This window comes from Nyctereutes procyonoides, unplaced genomic scaffold (assembly GCF_905146905.1).
Source record: "Nyctereutes procyonoides isolate TBG_1078 unplaced genomic scaffold, NYPRO_anot_genome, whole genome shotgun sequence".
In the NCBI taxonomy this organism is placed as follows: domain Eukaryota; kingdom Metazoa; phylum Chordata; class Mammalia; order Carnivora; family Canidae; genus Nyctereutes; species Nyctereutes procyonoides.
Window position 1 is genome coordinate 5,154,772 of NW_026575025.1, and position 24,677 is coordinate 5,179,448.

General features: G+C 53.9%; 1 protein-coding gene across 1 annotated transcript; it reads right to left on the minus strand.

The window, feature by feature from the left end:
• Positions 1–1,659: 1,659 nt before the first annotated feature.
• Positions 1,660–2,582, minus strand: LOC129502043 (keratin-associated protein 5-5-like). Its single transcript, XM_055313427.1, has one exon. The coding sequence runs from the start codon at positions 2,493–2,495 to the stop codon at positions 1,803–1,805; it is 693 nt and encodes a 230-aa protein (XP_055169402.1). The 5' UTR covers positions 2,496–2,582; the 3' UTR covers positions 1,660–1,802.
• Positions 2,583–24,677: the final 22,095 nt, after the last annotated feature.

Sequence of the window (24,677 nt, forward strand, 5' to 3'; positions counted from 1 at the left end):
TTGTGATTACCTCTTTCAACCCCGAACTTAATAAACATATAGTATTTTAACTACCCCTTTTGTGACTTAATTTTTAACATTTTTGCCCTGGGGTTGCGGAATATGTGCTCTGTGTGCCGACCCTTTGACTCTCGGAAGCTCCACTTATGCCTTGTTGCTGAGACCGCTGCCCGAGTGTCCCCCGGGTGACACATCGGCTGGTTCCTGTCAACTACGCCGCGTCTCTTGTAGATCGTCTTTTCTGGGATCTTTTAATTTTAATTTAACCCATAACCTCTGTTGGGTTAATCCACCCTCTTGTGATGTCCTTGCCAGACCAGGACCTGCTCCTGCTGTCCTGCGCCGTGTCTGCCGCTGAGCTGCATTCTTCTCTTGTTTCTGATTTTTTCATTACCACAGACCGTTGGATAAACCAGGTTTCTTTCTACCGCTTTAACAAGTACACAGTCTGTTTTTATTCTTATGGTGATTACGCTTCACTTTTAATTTACATGAAACAATGTTTATGTGTTTAAGTTAACCAAACCTGTGCTTTTACAAACTCTCATTTTTATTCCCACACATGACTATCATACAGAACATGGAAAAATAGAATTTTTCTTATTTGGCTTTTGCTTTATTTTATTATTTATTATTTATTTATTTATTTTTGGCTTTTGCTTTTTTTTTTTTTTAAAGATAATGCATTTGGCTAAAATATTTGATCATCTCATTTTATCAGATCTTTTCTGGTACCTACTGGATATTTTTCTTTAATTATTTAGTGTTTTCACTGAGGGGTTTTATGGGACAATTCTCCTGACTCCCCCCCCCTTTTTTTTAAAGATTTCATTTATTTATTCATGAGAGACAGAGAGAGGCAGAGACCCAGGCAGAGGGAGAAGCAGGCTCCCTCTGAGGTCCCCAATGCGAGACTCGATCCCTGGACCCCAGGATCACGTTCTGAGCCGAAGGGAGACTCAACCACTGAGCCACCCAGGCGTCCCTCCTGACTCCCTTATTTTATGGGAACATTTCTTGACACCTTCACATTAGACCCTCACATTTCCAAGTATTTTTGTCTGGATATGAAACTTTCTGTCAAGTGTTCCTCTGTGCCGTGCATACCAGCGCCTGCATGGATCTCGCACTCCAGACCTGCTCCAGGGCCACGAGGTGCCAACCTGGCACTCATCCTGGACCGTGACTTTCCTCCTGGGACATCCTAGTTTCATCTCTGTCATGTATGCACACTATCGACACATATGGTAGGCAGCATCTTTCTTCTCCAGTCCTTTCAGCTAAGGTTTTTTTCTTTCCTTTTTTTTTTTGAAATGAAATATTTCTTTAATTCTGGGAGAACTTCTCTCAATTATTTCTCCCCCCGCCCCCCAAGTATTTTTGCTCCATTTCAGATTCTCATCAGTTATATGGTGGCCTTCTGGTTTCATTGTCCCTATCGCTTCTTTTCCCTTTTGTATGTTCATTCCTTAGCCCCTTCCTGCCTATTTTTGGAAAGGCTCCCCCATGTATCACTTGCCCTGCTCCTTAATACCTCACCTGTATGCATGAGTATTCGCCAAGGGGCCAGTCAGGATACACCGGGGGTGGGGGGTGGGGTGCTCCTGGAGGATATCTGTGAGCGTTAGCTAGGATAAAAGAGCAGTAAGAAGACAGGGCTCTGGGTTTAGAGAAAGATTTTATTTAAAGATGCCTTGCATTTGGTTTTAAACACAAAACTGGGACAAACTGGTAGAAGGAAGTGGGAGACATTTGAATACAGTGGTTCATATCTCCCAGCCACGGGGTCTCTGGGCACCATCTCAGACCTTGCACTGGCAGCAAACAGGGACACAACAGCTGGACTGAGAGCAGCAGGGTTTGCAGCAGCAGGACTGGGAGCAGCAGGGCTTGCAGCAGCTAGACTCACAGCAGCAAGGTTTGCAGCAGCTGGACTGGGAGCAGCAGGGCTTGCAGCAGCAGGACTCACAGCAGCAGGGTTTGCAGCAGCTGGACTCACAGCAGCAGGGTTTGCAGCAGCTGGACTCACAGCAGCAGGGTTTGCAGCAGCAGGACTGGGAGCAGCAGGGTTTGCAGCAGCTGGACTGGCAGCAGCAGGGCTTGCAGCAGCAGGACTGGGAGCAGCAGGGTTTGCAGCAGCAGGACTCACAGCAGCAGGGTTTGCAGCAGCAGGACTGGGAGCAACAGGGTTTGCAGCAGGATGACCCACAGCCCCCCTTGGAGCCCCCACAGGACCCACAGCCCCCCTTGGAGCCCCCACAGGACCCACAGCCCCCCTTAGAGCCCCCGCAGGACCCACAGCCCCCCTTGGAGCCCCCACAGGACCCACAGCCCCCCTTGGAGCCCCCGCAGGACCCACAGCCCCCCTTGGAGCCCCTGCAGGACCCACAGCTAGAGCAGGGACAGGCCGGCACACAGCAGCACACGGGCTTGCAGCAGCAGACAGGCACACAGCAGCTGGAGCCACAGCCCCCGGAGCAGCCACAGCAGGTCATGGTTCTGGTGGGTGGAGGTGGAGCAGGTCAGAGGAGCAGGTGCAGAGGGGAGAGGTTCAGGTGTGGAGCCTCCTGGGCCGGGGGCCCTTATATACCTGCCTGGGGTATCTCTTAGCACCTGTCACTTCCTTGTGTCTATTTATGCCATGACCTGGAGAAATTTGTTTGTTTATGTTAGTCTTAAAATAATGACATTAGTCAGTACAATTAGGTCACGCATTGGATGTTTACTGTTTTGCGTATAAGTAAAAGTAAACCTAGGAAGTAATGGGACTCAAGTCACCCCCAGTTTACAGAAGAGGACACAGGTCTGGGAACCCTTTCACTCTCCCTCCACCTCTGTCCCTGCCTGGCCTCCAGCTCTCACTTGGGAAATCTGTAGAGAGGGGGACACTGGCACTGGACATAGGTGTGTGTGGAGATGAGCTGCCCCACAGGATTCTGCTCTTGGGGTGGCAGGAAGCAAGGGCTGGGGCTTGGAGGTGAACCCTAATGCTGGGCTCATGGATCTTCAGCCCTGCTGGTGGAGCCTCCTGGGTGTGGAGGATTAAAGAAACTAAGTGAGTCTCGGGTTAGTGTGGCCTCAGAAGTGTGTTGTTGGAGCAAGTCAAGACTCGGGGCAATGGCAGTCTCTGTCAGAGGCTGCAGCACAGGTCAGACCGCTGGCCAACCGGATGTCTGTTTAAGAAGAGGCTGCCCGAGGACGCCTGGGTGGCTCAGCTGTTGAGCATCTGCCTTCGGCTCAGGGCGTGAGCCTGGGGTCCCGGGATCGAGTCCCACATTGGGCTCCCCACAGGGAGCCTGCTTCTCCCTCTGCCTATGTCTCTGCCTCTCTGTGTGTCTCTCATGAATGAATAAATAAAATCTTAAAAAAAAAAAAAAAGGAAGAGGCTGCCTGTCACCATGGAGGTGGGAACCTAATGACCTGATTCCCTTCCCTGGACAGTGTCCACTGCTCAGGGCTGCATCAGTTATATGCCCTTCTCTAGTTCAGCCTCTACAGCCAGAGAGGCTTCAGTGGTCAGCAGGTGTAAGTAGATAAGTCCATCCTGTTGTAAGTCAGAAATAGGCCTTAGTATCATTTTATAACAGTGTGCATGACTGTCTCCTAAAACCCTTGCACAGGATGCATACAGTAAGACAGGGGTCCTCCACAGGGCCATACAGTCAGGATGACGACCGGGAGGCCCGTGCTGGGCTCTGCCGCAGCTCAGGTGCCAGCACACACATGCCTCTCCTTCCATGGGGGCCTCTGCTCCATTTCCCCACTTTGAGGCTGGACCTGCATGTGATTCACTTGCCTCAATTGCTCAACAGAAGCTGCTCACAGGCCCTGGGCAGTTTCACTCTTCTGCTCTGGAAGGGCTGCAGGTCTACCCACAGTACCCAGCGTGGGCTGGTAGAGAGTGGCTTTGCATCCCAACACTGGTCATTTGAAGAGTCATCAAATGAAGGCCTCCCTTATCCCATGACAGTACCAGCAGCAGAGGCACCTAGAGCTGGCCACCCGAGGGTGTGGGGGCCCAGGGACCAGCTGGGCAGGTGCAGCGGGTGCCCAGCTGACACTTAGGGCCTCAGTATTTTTGGAACCCTGTCGGGAAAAATCTGGGAAAGCTGACAGCTCAAAGCCCAGAGCAGCTTTCTGTCCCCTAAGAAGTGATAGTTTGAGTCTACTTGGGAGGGGTCTGCTTTTTCACTCTGAAAAAATTGGCACATGGAGCCTACAATCACACAAGCAGGGAGGAGTGTCCATGCTTATCCTGGATCCAAATGATTCAGAACAAGAATGCCAAGTTTAGTGTGGTAATGCTGACTTCCGCGAACTCCCACCCGTTCTCACCTTGACCCTGAGGCAACGCCTGGCATGCCTGAGCAGGACACCCACAAGCTCATGTCTGACACAGGGCCAAGAGTCAAAAAGATCCCCTCCTCCCTCCTGACTGAGAATCTTCCTACCCCAGGATCAGCCTTTTCCCAGGATGACTGGTGTGGGGAGATGATCCTCGGGACAATAATACCAACACATGAAGTGGATTTTGCAGAGCACGTAACACTGCATACAGGACAGCAGCCAGCCAGCTGCCCCTTCAGGCTCTGTTCTCCAGGGTCTGGGGAGGGCTAACCCAACCTGCACTGGGCTCCACCATGATTCCTCATCACATGGAATTTGAGAGACTCACCAAAACTGAGGCATCCCTTCCCCATCTAATCAATGAAGGAAAGAGAGAGAGAATCAGGAGTACGTGATGGCAGCACTATAGATGCTACAGATACTGGAGAGGGTAACAAGGGAATCTTATGAACAACTTCATGTCAATAAATTTGACAATTTTGGAATGCCTGGGTGGCTCGGCAGTTGAGCATCTGCCTTCGGCTTAGGGTGTGATCCTGGGGTTCTGGGATCGAGTCCCACGTCGGGCTCCCTGCATGGAGCCTGCTTCTCCCTCTGCCTGTGTCTCTGCCTCTCTCTCTCTCTCTGTGTCTCTCATTAATAAATAAATTCTTTTAAAAAATTGACAATTTCTATGTCATTGACAATTTCCTGAAAGATGCAAGACCCACCAACACTTTCCACAGAAGAAATAGATCAACCAAGTGGCCTGATGTCTGTTCAGGAAATGAAGTTTGTAGCTACGAGTGTCCTGACAAAATGTTTTCATGGGCAGATTTCACCACACCTTCAGTACAGGCATCGTGTAGCCTCTGCACAGTCTCTCCCAGGAGAATCAAGAGCAGTCCTGGGAGTCAGCATTACCCTTTTAACAAGAGCAGTTGGACCACAAACCAGTATTCCTCAGAGACATAGACGCACAAGTTTCAGCAGATGGGAATCCAGTAAGTGTTGTCGGAGACGTGGCAAAACGGGGACCCTTGTGTATTGTTTGTGGGAGTATAAAATGATGTGGGGACTCTGGAAACCAGTTTCATAGTCACCTCGAATGTTACATGGGATCCTGGCAGTGACAGTCCAGTGACCGGCAAGGACCAGTACATGGTGTTCACAGAGGCATTGTTCCTAACAACCAAACAGTGGGAACTGCCCAAATGTCCATCTGCTGATGAGCACGTTACCAAAATGTGCTTTATCCACACAGTGGAATATTACCGAGCCACTAGAGGAGTGAACCTCTGACACCTGAGGGTCACAATGTGGGTGGACTTTGAAGACATCGTGCATAGTGAAAGATGCCAGACACAGACGACCACATGTGTGAGAGTCCACTCCCACTGAGTGTCCAGAGTCTGCAGGTGCATAGGCACCGGAAGTAGATTTGTAGTTGCTTAGCCATTGGAGTTGTCCGGTGAGAGGAATGGGGAGCACTGGCTAAGCAGTATGGAGCTTATTCCTGGGTGACGAGAATGTTCTAGAATTGCACCATGAGATGGTGAGATGATGTGGACAGTTCTACCTGTGAACATGCTCAAACCATTGAATTGCACACCATCAGCAGGTGAATTGTGTGCTATGTGAATTGTATCTTTTTTTTGTATATTTTTTATTGGAGTTCAATTTGCCAACATATAGCATAACACCCAGTGCTCAATTGTATCTTAATAGAGCTGTTAAAATCGATTACATTTCTATATTGTAGCAATTAACAACCGAAATATTGGAAAAAAACATTAAAAATATATATGGAAATATAAAATCTTTAGGAACGTATCAGAGGAAAAGTGTGCAAGACTCCTGCAGTAAAAAATGCAGTGTGCTGCTGATACAAAGTAAAGTCAAAGTAATTGAGATCCATGTCTTGTCAACAGGCCAAAATCCCTATGTTGGTAAGGTGACAGCTCTTCCTAAATTGGTCTCTAGACACAGGGCGCCAGCCATCTGAATCTCAGGAGCTTCTTTCCTTAGTAGAACTTGCCACAGTGGTTACAGAATTTATGGTGATTGTGGCAACACAAAGGACCTACAGGGAAACAAAGAACTTTGAGAAGAAGAAAAAAATTGGAGGAGCCCCTGTCCGTGGGCTCTAGACGCGTTACAAAGCTTCTGCAACTAGATGGTGTGGAGTTGACATCAGGAGAGAAAAATAGGTCTGAAGACAGAACACAGAGTGTGGAAGTCGACCCCTATTTGCAACAAGTGATTTCAAGTAATGCTTCAAGGTGTCCAGTGGAGTCCAGAAGGACAGTCTTCTCAATGCTGGTTGGTAGCCAGTGACAATTGGCTACTCATCTGCCAAAAAATAAAATCCGTTCATGGCTTGCATGGTACACAGAAATTAAAATGCATCAGATCTAGGTGTATGCACGAAATTAGAAACCTCTAGAAGAAACTACAGAGGAGGTCTTTGCGAACGTCGTCGGTCAAAGACTTCTAGACGCAGCGCCAAAAGTGCGATCTGGAAAAGAACAAATTGATCAATTAGATGCCGCCAAAATTAAAATCTGCGGCTTCAGCTCTTCAGAAGACACGGCGGAGAGAAGGAAAAGACAAGCACACAGATGGGGGGGAATATTTGCAAGCCACCGATCTGAGAGAGGGCTCACGGCCAGAATGTAAAAATAACTCCCAAAGCTCAAATGAGGAGGAAAAAAACATCCCAATTTAAAAATGGGCAAAAACCGAACAGTCACTTCCCTGAAACATACAGATGGAAAATGAGGCAGCGAGTCCCGGGAAATCAGGGCCACAGCTCGCCCTCGTCAGAGAGAGCCGTAATTACAAGGACGGGCTCTGGCGGGCTCTGGCGAGCAGGTGGGAGCCGGTCCTGCGCTGGGGCGGGGGTGGCAGGGTGGGCGTGGGGGCGGCTGCGGGAGGTTGCAGGGAGGCATCTGCTTTGGAGGACCGGTTGGAGGTTCTCAGCCAGGCAAGCAAGAACCTCCCCGGTGACCCCAGCTCCCCCTTCCAGGAGCTTACGGAGAGAAGTGGGAGGCTGTGACCAAGAGGCTCATGGGCACAGGCTTGAGGTGGCATCCCCAGGAGCAGCCCAGACCCAGACACACCCAGAGGCCCCCCGACAGGTGGCGGGACACGCGAAAGAACCTGCACGAGTCTCGAGATGACGGTGAGAAAGCCAGATGTATTTAACAATTCCACTTCTCTGAACCACAGCGGCAGGGTGGGCCAAGTGGGGCAGGGGGCGGGAGGAGGGCGACCAAGGGCGTGAGAAACCTTTGGGATGATGGGTGCTTCCTTTCCTGGTTATGCTGACGGTTTCATGGGTGAGCACATGTCAAATTTTGTAACATTATACACTTTTTTAAAAAGATTTTTAAAAATTCATTTATTCATGATAGACAGAGAGAGAGAGGCAGAGACACAGGCAGAGGGAGAGAGAGAAGCAGGCGCCACACAAAGAGCCCTATATGGGACTTGAACCCGGGACTCCAGGATCACACCCTGAGCCGAAGGCAGAAGCTCAACCACTGAGCCACCCAGGCGTCCCAACATTATACCCTTTAAATGCGTGTAGCCTGTTGTACCCGTATATGCCTCAGTAAAGCTTCCCTGAACACACACGTTTTTATTGTGTTAAAATGCACGCAATATAACATTTACTCTCTTAACCATGTCCAAGTGTGCACACAGCTCAGTGGCTCTGGCCCAGTCACACCGCCATGACTGGCACCTGCAACCAGAATTCTTCCGTTGGGTGAGTTTTATTAGTGAAGAGGCCTTGTCTGTGTCCCACGTACACACGGGAAGGCTGCTCCCTTTCGTCTTCAGGGCTGGGTTCTCCTCCCCTCCCACGCCGTGCTCAGGGCCCGTCCACGCCAGAGTGAAGACCATCGTCTAAGTCTCCCAGGCCTGGTTCTCAAGACTCACTGATATTCCCCCTCTGTCGACAAGCCTGACTTTCGAGCTGAATGTCTTATTGAAAAACCTCACTTTGGACATCACAAGATGAAGGCTAACTGCTTTGTAATGGTTACTCTGGTGTGTCAGTTTATTGGCATTTGGGGTTGAGATTAACATTTGAGTCAGTGGACTTGGAGGAAAGCAGGTTGCCCTCCACCCATGGTGCAGGTGGGCCTCATCCAACCAGTCGAAGGCCTAGAGACAACCAAAGAGTGAGGGGATATTCTCCAGCAGACGGCCCTCTGGTTTTACCTGCACCATCAGGCCTCCCGGGTCATCAGCCTGCACTGCAGAGTTGGGATTCACCAGCCTCCGTAACTTCATATTTAAATAAATATATATTTGTGCATTTGTCCATTCTGTCTCTCTGGAGGAACCTGACTAACACGACTCCCTAAGAGAGCAGGACTTGAAGGTCCAGGTTGCCAGGGAAAGGGAACCAGATACGTGGCACTCCCTGAGGGATTTCTGACATTGAACCTTGCATGCGTGGCGTGAGAAACCAGGCAGGACACAGCTGCTTGGAAGCCAGCATTCCAGGGAGAGATTTCAGCGAGCGAGCGCCGGGAAGGCCGGCCAACGTGAGGGGCCCAGGTTGTCGGTGGAGCCCCGGCGAGGGACTGCGTGGGGAGTGAGGCAAACAACAGGCCGGCCTTGACTGAATCACCGTGACCCGCTGTACTTCTCCTGCTGCCAGAAGAAAATGTGTTTGGCTCTGAAGGGATATTACATCATCCAGATTCGTTACTGATGTTCATGCACGTGTCCGATGCAATCAGAACGTTCCGACGTGCTGGGCCTTGGGCCCCTCAGTACGTGTGACCTTGGGCTGGCTACTTAATTCCCGTGAGCTTCAGTTTCCCCACACGTGGAGTGGGGCGGGGGGTGCGGATGCTGGACCCCGGGCTTGTCTTGAGACCACTGGGCACACGTGGGTGATGGTAACGATGTGTCCAGAGTCAGCTCAGGGCAGGCAGGGGTCTGATAGGGATGGTCCAAATTAGCAGACTCCCTGCGGCCACCTGCCCATGTAAGGACCCCACCCCTAGTTAAAGCCGCTCATCGGCTCCTTTCCTGGAGCCACCCTGCTCTCCTCAGAAGCCCTACCATGGCGACAGCCCTTTACACCTTCTCCCTGTGCATGTGGTGTCACTATTCTTGACACTGGAACCAATAATTGGGTTGGGGTTCATTCTTTCTTTAGTGTGACCACAGCACATCCCCATTTCTGACTCAGCCATATGTTCACATGAAACCATTCCATGCATCAGTGTGCGGTGCTGTTTGCATGCCCAGATCCGTGTGTGTGTGTGTGTGTGTGTGTGTGTGCGGGAGTGATGACACTGTAGTTGTCACCTCTTGGAACCTACCAATTATGTACAAAAAAAAAAACCCCAATGGGATGCCTGGGTGGCTCAGCAGTTGAGCGTCTGCCTTCGGCTCAGGGTGTGATCCCGGAGTCCCGGGATCGAGTCCTACATAGGGCTTCCTGAGTGGAGCCTGCTTCTCCCTCTGCCTGTGTCTCTGCCTCTCTGTGTGTGTGTCTCATGAATAAACAAATAAAATCTTTATAAAACAAAAACAAAACAAAAAAGCCTCAAGACAGCAGACCCATAACCAGTGGTTTATAACCATGTTCATTTGAAATATGGGACCCGATGCTCGGGGAGGCTAAGAAGTGTGTTCAGGGTCGCTCCTCTGCAGGGTTGGAACTGGGCACCCCCAGCCCAGAGTCCAGGCTCAAACCCGGCTCTGTGAGACCCAACTTCTGTGTCTTCCTGGGTCGATCAGATTGCCCATGAAGACCAGGGCCACATCGCAGTTGCCTGGTCTCCCCACCACTGACCTGTCTCGAATGGGAATCCTGGAAACGTGTGCCTGTGGACCAAGATGAAGCAAACCCCTTCTACAGGCACATCAACTCCACATAAGAGGGATGGCAGTTCAGCAGAGGAGGAAATGGGGCCGGGTGCCTTCTCTGCTTGGGACCCGGGGAAGCTTCTGCGTGTGGACTTAGCTCAGGGCTCAGCTGTGCCAGAAAATAGGTATTTTAGGCTCTGCAGGCCACATGGTCTCAGGGGTGATAAAGGAAGATTTCAGCTTTTAATGTTAGTGGGCCCTGGGCCCCCAGGAAAGCTATACTTTAATTTTTACCAAGGTCAGAATGACTTCACCAAACCTCAAAGCACATGCTCTATTTCTGCCCGGAGCACACACTGTACATCTGCTTCGTTAGCAAATAACCTAAAAGAAACATTTTGAACTAAAGATAAGTGTAAAAATCTCCCCGAGCTCAGTTCCTGTAGCTCCAAGCCTGCAACCTTGCACACGCTAAACGCACGAGATAAGGTTTGTCACTCAGGCTGTCCTTTGTCCTGACGATTTGTAGGTCTCCTCACAACAAAGAACATGGATTCTTTCCCCAGAGCTCACCCTTCTCCTCACCTGGGCTCCAAGGAAACTCTCTTCCTTTTTTAATTTATTTTTTATTTTAATTAATTTTTTAAAAGATTTTATTTATTTATTCATGAGAGACAGAGAGAGAGAGAGAGAGAGAGAAAGAGAGAGAGAGGCAGAGACACAGGCAGAGGGAGAAGCAGGCTGCATGCAGGGAGCCCGATGTGGGACTTGATCCCAGGTCTCTAGGATCTCGCCCTGGGCCAAAGGCAGAGGCTTAACCACTGAGCCACCCAGGTGTCCCATCTCTTCCTTTTTTTAAAAAAAAAAAAAAAAGAAAAGAAAGAAAAAGAAATACTAAAAGGTTTATTCATTTTGTGTCAACAGGGTGACAACTCTGCCCCCATAGCAAGAAGGTGGCCACAGACAGTCTGGAAACGCCGGGTGAGCTCTGCTCTGGTAAACCATCATGAGCGGGCACTGAAATATGAACTTCATATAATTTTCATGTGTCACAATGTATTATTCTTCCTCTTATTTTTACTCAGCCGTTTGCAATGTGAAAATGATGCTGAGCTCGTGGGTTGCATGGAGGCAAGGAGAGAGGACATGGCCTCAAAGCGGTCCTAGGGTGAGGGTCACACATGCACAGAGCGACGCCTGCGACTGAGTCCTGAGGACGAGCGGGGACTTCAACCCTGAGAGATGCTGAGGATCCAGAGTCCCCAGCACTGAGAGATGACGAAGCCCCGAGTTAGGCCGCTGAGCCCGGGCGGGATCCAGGAACACCTGGGAGATGGGAGGACACGGGGCAGGACGGGATCACAGCTGAGCTGGGTTCTGCACAGGAGGAGCTGTGCAGGCTGGGGTGTGGGGGTGCTCACTGACTAGGCCACCTCCGCGGGGTGGCCGGGGCTGTCGCAGGACAGGAGCAGGTGCGGGGACACGGCCAGCCTGCAGGGACGCCCACCCCCACGGGCTGCCCCGTGCCCACGCCACTGTCCTTGGTGCTGCCACAGCGCCCGACGCAGAGTCAGGGCCCCGTCCCCAAACGCCCGGTCCCACAGCAGGGCCAGGCTCGCCCCAGCCCCGCGCCCCCCAGCCGCCCCCCGCCCCCGGAGCCGGGCCGCCAGCAGCGCTCTCAGGGGAAGCCGTGGCACAAGGGCCCCCGGTCCCGGCAGATTCCTCTCCCCGGAGATAAGCTCCCGGCTCAGCCCGAGGTGGGTGGAAAATCAGGATTGCTGCCTTAATTGGTATTTTCCAGTTGACAGAACATCCTATGCTTTTTTCACTTGTGTCATTGAATTACCAAATGTTTTCATTTTTGAGAAGACCTGAAATTGCAGAGATCTTGGGGATTTAGGGAAGGAATGCAAGACCAATTTTGCCTAATTACGAAATGTCTCGGCGGTCACTCTGACGTGTCCCAGAGTAGGCGATGCAGACCGCGGGGCCTCCCCGGAGGTGGGGGGCCCGGGCTCTGGCACAGATGTTTACCTGACGTCCCGGGCCAGAATCTGGTTTACATCGAGAAATCAGACTGTTTACAGGACACCGCGTCTGTGTCTCCCTCTCCTTCCCTTTCATTTGTGCTAACGTTGCGCAGGTCTCTCGGGTCCCCCGGGACGGTCTGCGCCATCACGCGAGGCTGGCCATGTCCGCACGGCCCCATCTGGGGGACGCAGCAGCCCGTGGCCCGGCCACGCGGGTGGTCAGCCGGAGCGCGGGCTGGCGGTGCAGGTGGGGGGCAGGCCGTGGCAGAGGACAGGCGGCCTGGCGCAGCCCCCGCGCCGTCGTGGGCCGGTGGTCGGGCCTCTGCCGTGTGCCCGGGGTGCAGCCTCGCCCCGGGGGCCTCGGTGTCGCCCGTCTCTCGTGCCTTCTCTCCCGCGGCTTCTCTCTCGCCGATGAAACGGTGCCACGTCTCTCACACGTGGGCAGCACTTATTTTGACCCTTGGGTTGGCTTTGGTGCCCTAATTCCGAAGTTCTCGGGCTGGAATGGCCACACACTGCTGACATTGCGCTCACGCGGTTTTAGCACACTTGGAACCTGTGGGGCTTGAACCGGGTTTGGATGATTTTTAGACGCGTGTATTTGTTTTCCTTAAGGATAAAGCCTCATGTGCTCGGGGGACAGATGCTTCGAGCTCTCAGGTAGCCAGTGGAATTCCATGTCGTTCCTCACCTGCAGCGTGGACAGTGGCGGAACGATGAACCCACATGAGCCATTGTGCCGACCAGAGACATGGTTCGCATGGTCGTGCGGTGGCTGAGTTCTGTCCTCAGTCCCCTTCCCCGCCTGTCACGGTCACCATTCCCCAGGCACATGCGATGCGTCCCGCTGCCTCTGTCCCCACTGATGCACGGAGCCTGTGCTGGAACCAGCAGCTGTGCGCTGTCAGGGCCATGGCGCTCATGAAGGCTCTCGTGCAGGAACCAGTGGCTGTATCCCTGGTGAAGGTTCTAGAGGGACACCCATCCTCAGGCCAGTGGGACCCTGTGGTCCTGGGTGTGTAGGGCCGATGCTGTGGGCCCGGCTGGAAGCCCGTGTGTCCCTCTCTCCTGTGGCCCCCACCCTGCCAGGCACCTGAGCAGGGGAGCCCTGGTGCCCAGCTCTGCTCCCACACCTGCACACGAGAGTGGCGGTGTCCTCACACACCTTCGGTGTTCAGGGAGCACCCAACACCAGGATGCTGATGACACGATCTTATGTTGTGGTCCTGGGGAAGAGGGAGGTGGTCAGCACGGCCCTGAGCTTCCCTGCTCCCCCTTGCTCTGTGCCCCAGACAGCAAGCCCGACCATCCCTGCTGCTGGGTGCTTCTATAGCAGGTCACACGAGTGACCATGTGGTGGAAGTGACCCCAGTGTGACTACCTGCAGCTGCCTGCCCCCACGAGGAGGGGGGGTGAGCTTGCTTGCTGCTGGCTTCACGGCCTGCTGCCCATGCATGGTCACTGCCCACTGCATACCTGTTGCTCGTGTAAGGTCACTGCCCACTGCCCACCTGACTGCCCACTGCAGGTCACTGCCCACTCCACAGCTGTTGTCCATGCAGAGTCACTGCCCACTGCTACCTGGATGCCCATGCAGGGTCACTGCCCACTGCAGGGTCACTGCTCACTGTACACCTGGTTGCTCACGCAGGGCCACTGCCCACTGTACACTTGACTACCTCCTGTTGGGTCATTGCCCTCTGCACACCTCACTGCCCACTGCAGGTCACTGCCCACCTGTGCCCACTGCAGGGTCACTGCCCACTGCCCACCTTGCTACCCCCTTAGAACCATGGTACAAGGTGTACTGGTTGTTACAGTGTTTGCTACTTGCCTCTGTACCGCTGGCTGTGCCCACGTCATCTGGACCCGTTACTGTGTCCCCATCCCTGCTGGGCACCCAGGGACAAGGAATAGGATGCCAGTGTGCTGATGCGTGTGCTGCTGGCTGTGCAGCAGGGAGTCCTTGTCTGACCTGGGAGAGGCTGGAGGCCTGGCCGGAGCAAAGTCCTTCTGGGGAAAGCAGCAGCGGCCTGGGTTCCCCTGGCGGCTGGAGGCTACTCAGCCTTCCCCACACATGTTCCCTGTGGGCGGGCATTGCCCAAATTTTTCTGAAGAAATCCTTGCTGACCTCCACCAGACCTCTGGCTCGGCTCGTGGCCCCAGGAAGGGGAGCCCACAGAAACCACAATTTAGGGATGTGTGATTTTATTTTTTTAAGAAGCATCAAAACCATGGTGATAGGGAAGAAACTGACTTCCCAGGATACATCCTCATGGTTTGGCTCCCCATGGTCTTACCCTGATGGGTCAGGAGAGGAAAGTCAGAGTCGCTTCGGAGCCTCCAGGGATGTCAGTTGTCCCGCCTGGCCAGCTGGGGACATGGCCCCTTGGGAGTCCAGCCGCACTCCTGCAGACCCTGGGCCCCGGGGGTCAGTCTCCCCCAGCAGAGGAGCCTCAGGTGGCAGAGGAGCGGCCCTTCCACCGCCGGCGCCCCGCCCGCCGTGTGCAGATCCTGCCGCCAGGTGGCGCCCTCTGGGGCGCGCAGACCCTGCTGCACCTGGAGAGACCGGCCTGCACCTGCCAGGGAGTGTGCTCCTGTGTGTGTGTGGGGGGGGGGGGGGGGGAGGGGCGAAGATTACAGAGACTTTAGAGTGAAGAATAGGAGGAGCAGGAAGCATGAGTAACTTGGCGACAGTCACGGTGGGGACCAGAGTCTACCCAGGACACAGCCCCTGAGCGATGGGGATGGGGGCATGGGAGCGGGCACTTGGCTGAACAAGGGGGCAGGGCCAGCAGGGAGGGCGCCCAGAGGCCGGTGAGGGCCTGCCAGCCAGCGCCCACAGAGCCCGGCCGAGCCCCCGAGGAACGGCGAAGGGTGGCGGCGACCCAGATGGCGGGTGACCGCCGGAACCGCATGGGCACCTGCAGGAGGACCTGGCTGCCTGACCTGCAGTGGGCACCTTGCCCTCGTCACACTGCCCTGCCGGGTCCCTGCCAGGGGGGTGAGGTCAGCCCTGCGGAAGCTCCATGAGCTCGGGGCTTCAATACCCAGCTCTGCTCCCTGCAGGAAAGGCCACCAAGCGGGGCCATGCCCGGGCCCTCTCCTGTGGGAGCAGAGGCCGGTTTGCACCTCCGAGCCCCGGCAGGCCAGCCCCCCGTCCCCAAGTGTCTGCAGGCCGGGCCTCATGGGCGCCAGGGGGCGAGCACGGGCCTCAGGCGCTCTGTGCTCGCACCACTTGTTCCGCCCCCTGCCCTGCTCCAAGCATCCTGCCCTCAACCCTCAGGCCCCCATGGATGGGGAGGGGGCGGCATGGGGGCGGCTGTGCTGGGGGGGTGGGGCCTGGGGATGCAGCAGTGCTCTGGGGGGGCAGGGTGACCCAGCTGTTCTCTGGGGGTGGGGCCATGCCGGAACAGTGACCCAGAGTCCAGGGAAAGCAAGAGTAAGCTGACACCTGTGCTCCCACTGGGAGCCTGGGGGCCAGCAGCTTTATTTTCATTTTCATTCATTCGCACCCTGCAAGCAGCCCTTCCATTACTGAACCTCATCTTGTAGACAAAGAAACTGAGGGCCAGAGAGTCTGCAGGATAGCCTAGGGACACATGACTGGAGGGAGGGAAGGTGGGGTTGTCCTCTGCCTATGGGGGTCTACAAGGAACCCCCGCCATGAGGCCCAGCCCCCCCCCCAGCGCATACTGCAGCTCCCAGCCCATCCTGAGAGGCTGTGGACGGGAGTAGGGCATAGGGGCAGGGCTTGCAGGCAGCCTTTACTGTGGGTGAGTGAATATGAGCGTGAGTGAGTGAGTGGATGGATGGATGGATGGATGGTGGGTGGATGGTCGGTGGGTGAGTGGAAGGGTAGATGGGTGGATGGATGGATAGATGAATAGTGGGTGGATGGATGATGTGGGTGGATAGATGGGTAGGTGGTGGGTGGGTGGATGGATGAGTAGTGGGTGCCTGGATGGATAATGGATGGGTGGTGGGTGGATGACTGGATGGATGGATGGGTGAGTAGAAGGGTGGGGGGTGGGTAGCTGTATGGGTGGACGCATAGGTGAGGAGTAGAGGAGTGCTTGGTTTCATCTTGCTCTGTTGCCCCCACCTTGAATTCTTTATTTCTCTCTCTCACTAGCCTCTCCCCCCACCCTCACCCTTCTGGCAATCAATTTTCTACTCTCTGTGTTTCTATGAGTTCGTCTTTTTTAATTTTTAGATTCCACATATAAGGGATACCATGAGGTATTTCCTTCTCTGACTTGTTTCACTAAGCACAAGGTCCTCCTGGTTTATCGGTTATAATATGTGCCAGATTGCCTTTCTTTTTTAAGGGTGAATAATATTCCTCTGTGTCTATATCACATTTTCTGTATTTGTTCGTCCATCGAGGGACACTTGGGCTGTTTCCACGTCTTGGCTACTGCGGATAATGCTGCAGTGATGTGGGGTGTAGATCTCTCTTTGAGACAGATAGTGGTTTCATTCCCTGCAGGTGCGCACTCAGGAGTGGATCGCTGGGTCACACGGTAGCGCCACTGTTTCCCGGGGTGGCTGCCCCGGTTTGCATCCCCACCGGCTGTGCACATGGGCTCCCTTTTCTCCACATCCTTGCCGGCACTTGTCATCTCTTGGCCTTTGGATGGCAACTGTCCTAACAGGTGTGAGGTGATATCTCCTCTTGAATTTCTTAACTGTTTTTGGACGAGGGACTCTACACTTCCATTTTGCAGAGGCTGTGCAGATTTTGGAGTTGGTCCTGAGTCTGTGCCACCAATAGTGCTAGGGGTGTATGTGGTGCTCCAGGTCCTCCCTCTGTCCTTCTTCCCTGTGGCTGACCCTCGAGGACACATCACGTGGGCACCCCTGCCCCTCAGCTTCTGAAGGATGCCATCAGCGAGAGCACGTCCTTCCCAGCTCTCCCGACATTCCCCTAGGGCTGGCCATGGTGGTGTCCCTGTGCTGATGGCTATAGTCCTGCACCTGGGGTGGAGGCAGGGCTGCCCCCACAGCCTGATTCTCAGGGTCTCAGTCACAGGGCCCCCCTTCCAATCCAGCACAACAGTAACCATGGCCCCTCTCAGCTGTTTTGAGCTGTGGCTCATTTCCAGTGTTTCTCCAGCTCTGCTGGCCCAGTTGGAGTGTGGGGTCTGTATCAAGGGGTGAATCAACAGACCACCTCTACACCCTGAATAAGCAATCCCTGAGTCAGCCAGTCCTACGTGACCCTGGGCCCTGTCCTGACACTGAATTCTGTCCTGAGACTGTGTTTTATCCCAATCCTGAGTCCTATCCTTGTCCTGAGTCCTATCCTTGTCCTCAATCCTATCCTGATCCTGAATCCTATCCTGATCCTGAATCCTATCCTGATCCTGAGTCCTATTCTAATCCTGGGTCTTATTCTAATTCTGAGTCCTATTCTGATCTTGAATCCTATCCCAATCCTTATCCTGATCCTGAGTCCTATTCTGATCCCGAGTCCTATTCTAATCTTGAATCCTGTTTGATCCTGGGTCCTTTCTGGATCCCAAGTCCTATTCTGATCCTGAGTCCTGTTCTGATCCTGAATCCTATTCTGATAGCAAGTTCTATCCTGATGCTGGGTTCTGTTCTGATGCTGGGTCTTATTTTAATCCTGAGTCTTGGTCTGATCTTGGATCCTGTCCTGATCCTGAATCCTATCTTGATCCTGAGTTCTTATTTTGATCCTGGGTCTTATTTTAATCCTGAGAACTGTTTTGATCCTGGATCTTATTTTAATCCTGAATGCTGTCCTGATCCTGGATCTTATTTTAATCTTGAGTCCTGTCCCAGTCCTGGATCCTATCCTGATCCTGAGTCCCATCCTGATCCTGAGTCCTTTCCTCATCCTCAGTCCTTTTCTAGTCCTGGGTCCTGTTTTGTTCGTGAGTCTTCTCCTGATACTGAGTCCTATTCTGAACCTCAGTCGTGCCCTGATTTTGAGTCCCATCCTGATCCTGAGTCCTGTCCTGACCTTGAGTCCTGTTCTTCCCAGAGGTGACAGGCACGATGGGACTGACTGGTCCAGAGTATTTCCCTGGACTCCATCCCCCCTTGCCTTCTAGGACACTTTCTGGGCTTTCACAGCCAGGGCAGCATCAGGAATCACATCAGGAACATGATGAGGCAGTGCAGTGGGTTGAACAGTGTCTTCCTGGAACTGCTGAATACGACCTTATTTGGAAATCAGGTCTTTGCAGGTGGAGTCAAGTTGAGGTGAGGCCCTAATTCAATGGCTGGTGTCCTTGTAAGAGAAAAGAGGAGGAGAGGTGAGGTGCAGACACACAGGGAGAAAGGCCACATGAAGTCAGAGTTAGGCACCAGCTGGAGGCCGGGAGCATCAAGAATGCTGGCGGTCCCAGGAGCTGGAGGAGGCAAGAGGGATCCTCCCCCAGAGCCGTCAGGGAGGGCACGGCCCTGCTGACTCCACCGTGGACTTCCAGCAGAACGGGGGGACAATCAACGTCTACTGCCTTTGTGGCCATCTGTTCTGGGAGCCACAGAAAACTAACACAGGTAGCAAAGATGAACACAGCCTCAAAGCCAAGGACCCTGCTCCCATCACCTTCAACAGACACAGAAGCTTTCTTGTTTTTCAGGGAACACGTGAGAGGAAATCATGGGCTATAGAAGCACAGAACTGTGAGAGCGCTGAGGTTATTGTAAGATTGAAGACAAACAAGCAGATGTGATTTCCCTGGGGAAGTGGCACAAACAGGAACCAGGAAATGACCATGTGCCCAGCATCTCACCTGACACCAGGCAGGTATATAAGGGCCCCTGGCCCAGGAGGCTCCACACCTGAACCCCTCCCCTCTGCACCTGCTCCTCTGACCTGCTCCACCCTCCACCCACCAGAACCATGACCTGCTGTGGCTGCTCTGGGGGCTGTGGCTCCAGCTGCTGTGTGCCTGTCTGCTGCTGCAAGCCCGTGTGCTGCTGTGTGCCGGCCTGTCCCTGCTCTAGCTGTGGGTCCTGCGGGGGCTCCAAGGGGGGCTGTGGGTCCTGCGGTGGCTCCAAGGGGGGCTGTGGGTCATCCTGCTGCCAGTCCAGCTGCTGCAAACCCTGCTGCTCCCAGTCCTGCTGCTGCAAACCCTGTTGTTCCCAGTCTTGCTGCTGCAAACCCTGCTGCTGCGAGTCCTGCTGCTGCAAACCCTGCTGCTCCCAGTCCTGCTGCTGCAAACCCTGCTGTTCCCAGTCCTGCTGCTGCAAACCCTGCTGCTGTGAGTCCTGCTGCTGCAAACCCTGCTGCTGTGAGTCCTGCTGCTGCAAACCCTGCTGTTCCCAGTCCAGTTGCTGCAAACCCTGCTGCTCCCAGTCCAGCTGCTGTGTCCCTGTTTGCTGCCAGTGCAAAGTCTGAGATGGTGACCAGAGGCCTCAAGTAAGTTCAATCTCCCAGGAAGTGAGCAGACCTTCATCAGTTCTGGGTACTTTCCGGACCCAGGAAGAGTTTTCTGAATCCTGAGGAAGAGAATGACCCTGCCATGGTCCTTTGCTTGTCCTGTGACTCCCCTTCCTGTTACTTACCAGAAAGAGCCTCCTCTTCCTCACCCCATCCCTCCTGGCCTCCAACACCTACAGCCTGAAATTTCCTCCACGAGCACTCTCCAGGTCCAGCCCAGGAGGTGACCCTCCGTGCCCGCGGGCTCCTACTGACTCTCACTCTTTGCCCTTTCCCTCATGCTTCTCCCTAGCCAGCTGGGCAACCAAGATCAGAAGTAGGGGCACAAACTATATCTGAGGTTCTTAAGGTCCAGCTGGGCCTTCAATTAAAGGGTTTTTAAATAAAACCTTCTGCACCCAGCAGCCTTGCTCTCATTGTGGTTTTCTTCCTCACAGCTTTGTCATCGTATTCCACTTGTCCATTTTCTTCCTTCGTGTTTATGGAGCACCTGCTATGTCCCAGGCTCTCCACTCTGCCCTGGAGACCCAGCAGACCCTTGGCCCAGGTTCCTGCTCCGGGAGGGCCTGGCTGACCCAGTTGTCCAATAAGGTTGGTCCTGCTGTTTCTGCATATCCCAGGGGCTGAGGGTGGAGCACCAGACATGGAGTGGGCACACACCTGGGCAAGGTCCCAGGGCACAGGTGACATGGGTGCAATCCGAACCCCTCCATCTGACTGCTTGTCCTGCTTGAGGCCAGGATGGAAGGTTGAGCCAGTGCCAGGGGCTTCGATTTATTAAAGATCGTGGGAGGGCAGAGGCGCCAGGGAGAGGACACGCCCTCTGTCCTAGGAAGCAACAGATGCACATGTACACACACGCTGGGAGTGCACGGCTGGGGAGGTGGCTACAAGGCTGCATGGGGTGCCTGCCTGGGCTCATGTCTGTCCCGGGCCTTTGGGGTGCACAGATCAGGTTGCTGGTTCACGCACAGGAGCGGGCACCTGCTCAGCCAGGAGGCAAGAATTGGGGTGTGTGTCAGCTTCCTTCCTGGGCCCCCAAGCCCTGTTGGGTTTGGGGAAGGTCAGATTCCTGGCCACTGTTGGATCTAGGCCTGGACTGGCAGGGCTGGGGCAGCACGTCCCCTGAGCCCTGGAGAGGACCTGGGCTGGCCAGGGGCGACTCCTCCCAGCCGTTCTCCGGCAGGCTCTGCCCTCAGCCCCTGACCCCCAGACTGCCAGTTGCCTCATGTCTTGGGGACCAGCTTTGGGCATCAGAAAGGCTGCCTCGTTCTGTCCGGCTGTTCCCGACCAGCGGTGCCCATTCTACTTGGACCTAACTTAGCATCTCCCTTCACCTGAGAACTATGACCAACCGGCTGTAGGGAGATGTTTACGCACTCTTTCCTAAATGTATCTTTAAAACCACAGGCAACCTGGTGATTAGGGAAGTTCCCTTAAGCCACAGAGCCAGTAAGTTGCAGCTGGCATCTAAAGCAATGTCACTTTGTCCCCGGTCTGATGCCGCCCAGCCTTGCTCGGAAGCCAGCTGACACACCCAGAGGGTGAAAATGATCTCAGAGCACCAGTTCTGCAAGAATATGACCCCCCCACCCCCATAGGAAAGAAAGACTGGAGGGCTTCATGACATCATGGCCCCAGGTCTGGAGACATGACCACCAAAGAACCCAGTTTTTGCTGTGAGCTCCCTGGCAGCCAGGACTAAAAGGGGGAAGAGAAGCCACATAGGCCTTATCCCTTAGGAGAGTGAGCAGAGAGGCTTACAGAGTATGACCTTCATGCTGTGCTGGAGTGAAGATCATGTGGGGTGATGGGCCCCAGAATAGAGGGTGCCCTCCAGGGCAGAGACTGCCCAGGGCCACTTCAGTAAGATTTAAGGGACCAATTCACAGGCCTGATTTGGAAGAGAAGCATTTTTGCAAGTCTACGGCTTGATGAACTCACGCAGGGGACAATGGATTTGAAGTTCACATTCAGGGGGAGGATCACTGGTCTGGCACAGAGCAAAGATGTGATGTACCCATTCCCGAGTGAGATGCTTAATTTTATGTGTCAGCTTGGCTGGGCCATGGTGCCCAGATATTCAGTCAAACGTTATTCTGGATGCATCTATTTTTTTTGATGAGATTGATATTTAAATCTGTGGACTTTGAGTAAAAGCAGAAGACGGTCCACAGTGTGGGTGGGCCTCATCCAATCAGTTGAAGGCCTGAGTAGAACAAAAGACTGACTTCCCCAAGCAAGAGGGAATTTTGTCAGTGGACAGCCTGTGGGCTCCACCAGCGATATTGGCTCCTACTGGTTTGCCAGCAGGACGCCTTTGCACTCAACATGCGACTCTTACCAGAGTCTGTGAGGCTGGTCTCCCGGCTCTGACTTTGGGCTCACAGAGCCTCCACAATGTCACGAGCCAATTCCTTAAAATAAGTGTCTTTCTCTACCCACATATCCTGTTGATTCCGTTGCTCTGGAGAACGTGGCCCAACACACGGCTCGCTGGCTGCAGGGACGCTGCCCACAGACCCATCTGGCTGTCCTGGGCCTCTTCAGTGTCATCTAGGACAAGAGAGGCCATAGCTCGACTAGCCAGTGCTGGGAAAGATGCCCGTCCCACGGGAAGACTCCGGCACTTCCCTTTGGCAGGTGCACACATGTTTTGGGGCCATGTAGCCTCCTGGGACACCCAGCCGCTGGGCCTGCCCCGGGGAAGATGCCCAGGAACTGCAGAGATCCTGCACTAGAGGCATCAGCCTCAACATCAAAGCTGCGGCGGGGGCGTGGGACAGGGCAGGTCTGCTGCCTCCCAGTCCCCATCTTCCTCGCCCTGCCCCAGGGCGGGAGGGCTCGTCCTGTGAAGTCCTGGGGTGGGGGTGGGGGTGGAGGTGGGGGGCAGGACCTGGTGCTTCCAGGGCTGCACCCGCCCTCGGATGTCTTCTGGTTCTAGAACCACCAGAAGGCGCATGACCTGGAAAATCCTGGATCCTTAAAATCTTTTCTTAAAAGAATGTAATTGTGGGGTGCAGTAAACAGAATGCTTTAAAATCCTTAGCTGAGCTTGTAAAAGTAGGGGCGGTCAGCGTGGAACAAAGGGAGGGTCCCAGACCCCAAACATGTTGGCTTCTACTGCTGCCACACCGTGCAGAGATGAAGTCACAGAAAGGGGACGTATCATGCAATAGATCTCGCTGGGGTTTCAGAAGCCCTCTTACAGCTGCCTTCTGATCAAGAAAACTCTGGCATGCAGGGGTCACTGCCCTCAGCCCCCAATGCCCACCCCCTGACTTTGCTGAGTGAACACGATGCTGAAGGTCACATGTCTCCTTCTGACGCAGGTACAGCAGCAGGTGGATGGAGGCACTCTCCCATCGTAGCACCCACGCACTCCCGCTCCTCCCAGACTTCAGACGGAGGGCAGGAGGCAGGGGCCTGGATGTCCAGTGGGCAGTGGGTGCTGAGGGCTCCTGCACAGGGCTGACACTCCTGAAGCCCCCACCCCACACCCAGGGGCAGGTGGCCTAGGACCCCCACCTGCCGTCCAAAGGAGAGAGCAGGAAACCTCTCTGCTCTGAGTCTGAGGTCCAGGGGGTGTCAGAGTGCATCCCCCAGCCTCCCCCTGCAGAAGGGACATCTTCAGGTCCCGCAGGTGGGGGTCTGAGCGGAAAGAGGTGCCCACACCTCTCAGACACACTCACCCAGAAGGCAGCCTCACACACAGGTGGCTGGGACAGGATGAAGGGTGGGTACAGCCTGCCCTCACGAGGGTGGCCACCTGGGAAGGTGGGGAGGGTGGCCCATGTTCATGATCGCAGCTGAGCGGGGTCTTGAGCTGAGCGGAGCTGGGTCGGGAGGAGGGCATACGTCTTAGCTTCTTAGCTCAAATACTACCGACTCTCAGTTTGTACCAGTGTTTAGTAGATTTTATTGAGCAAACATCGCTTTGCTTGAAATGACCATTGGGCCATTGCCAGAGACTACGTGGCCACTGGTGTTTTTTTAGACACATCTCTCTTTCCCTTGGGGGTGATCTGTGGAGCTTCCCATGATGCTCTGCTGAGGGCAGAGCCCCTGTCACTTTATTACTAGGGGAAGTGATGATAACCATGAGCTCCTCCAATGGTTAAACTCTTGGTGAAGAAGCTGAAGAAGACAAATGTCCCCGACGTCAGCTTTCCTTCCTGCTTTGGGCGAGAGCCGTAAGATTTCACGACCACCTGTTATGCCCACGATGCGGGGAGTTTCACGGGTTACTTTTGTTTTTTACACACATTTGTGTTTATGACTCAGGTCACAAGACGGTCACCCACATGCCCTTTTAAATACACTACAGTTGGGATCCCTATGGGTGGCTCAGCGGTTTGGCGCCTGCCTTTGGCCCAGGGCAGGATCCTGGAGACCCGGGATCAAGTTCCGTGTCAGGCTCCCGGCATGGAGCCTGCTTCTCCCTCCTCCTGTGTCTCTGCCTCTCTCTCTCTCTCTCTTTCTCTCTATCATGAATAAATAAATAAATAAATCTTTAAAAAAAAATAAATACACTGCAGTCATGCAGCCTGGTTTGAACCTATGGTTGGCGGAGAGTTGATTTCGTACAACCGTGGGGTTTGGGCCTTTGTCATATGGCTGTTGAGCTTTCCACCTCCATTTGTTGAGAAAGGCTGTCCCTCCCCCACTCGGCTGCCTTTGTGTCTCTGTCAGAGCTGGGGGGGTTGGTGGTGGTGGTCCTCAGGCGACTCCACGTGGGTCCCAACGCAAACGTGGCTATAGGCAGGGAATACCACTGCTCTCGCTGTATTTCCATTTTCAAAATTGTTTTGGCTTTTTAAATTGTTTTGCTTTCCACCATAAATTTCATTTTGTCCCTTTTAAAAAATATATTTTATTCATTTATTCATGAGAGACACAGAGAGAGAGGCAGAGACACAGGCAGAGGGAGAGGCAGGCTCCATGCAGGGAGCCCGATGTGGGACTTGATCCTGGGTCTCCAGGATCACGCCCTGAGCCAAAGGCAGACTCTCAAAGACTGAGCAAGCCAGATGCCTCTAAATATTTCATTTTTGGGGGATCCC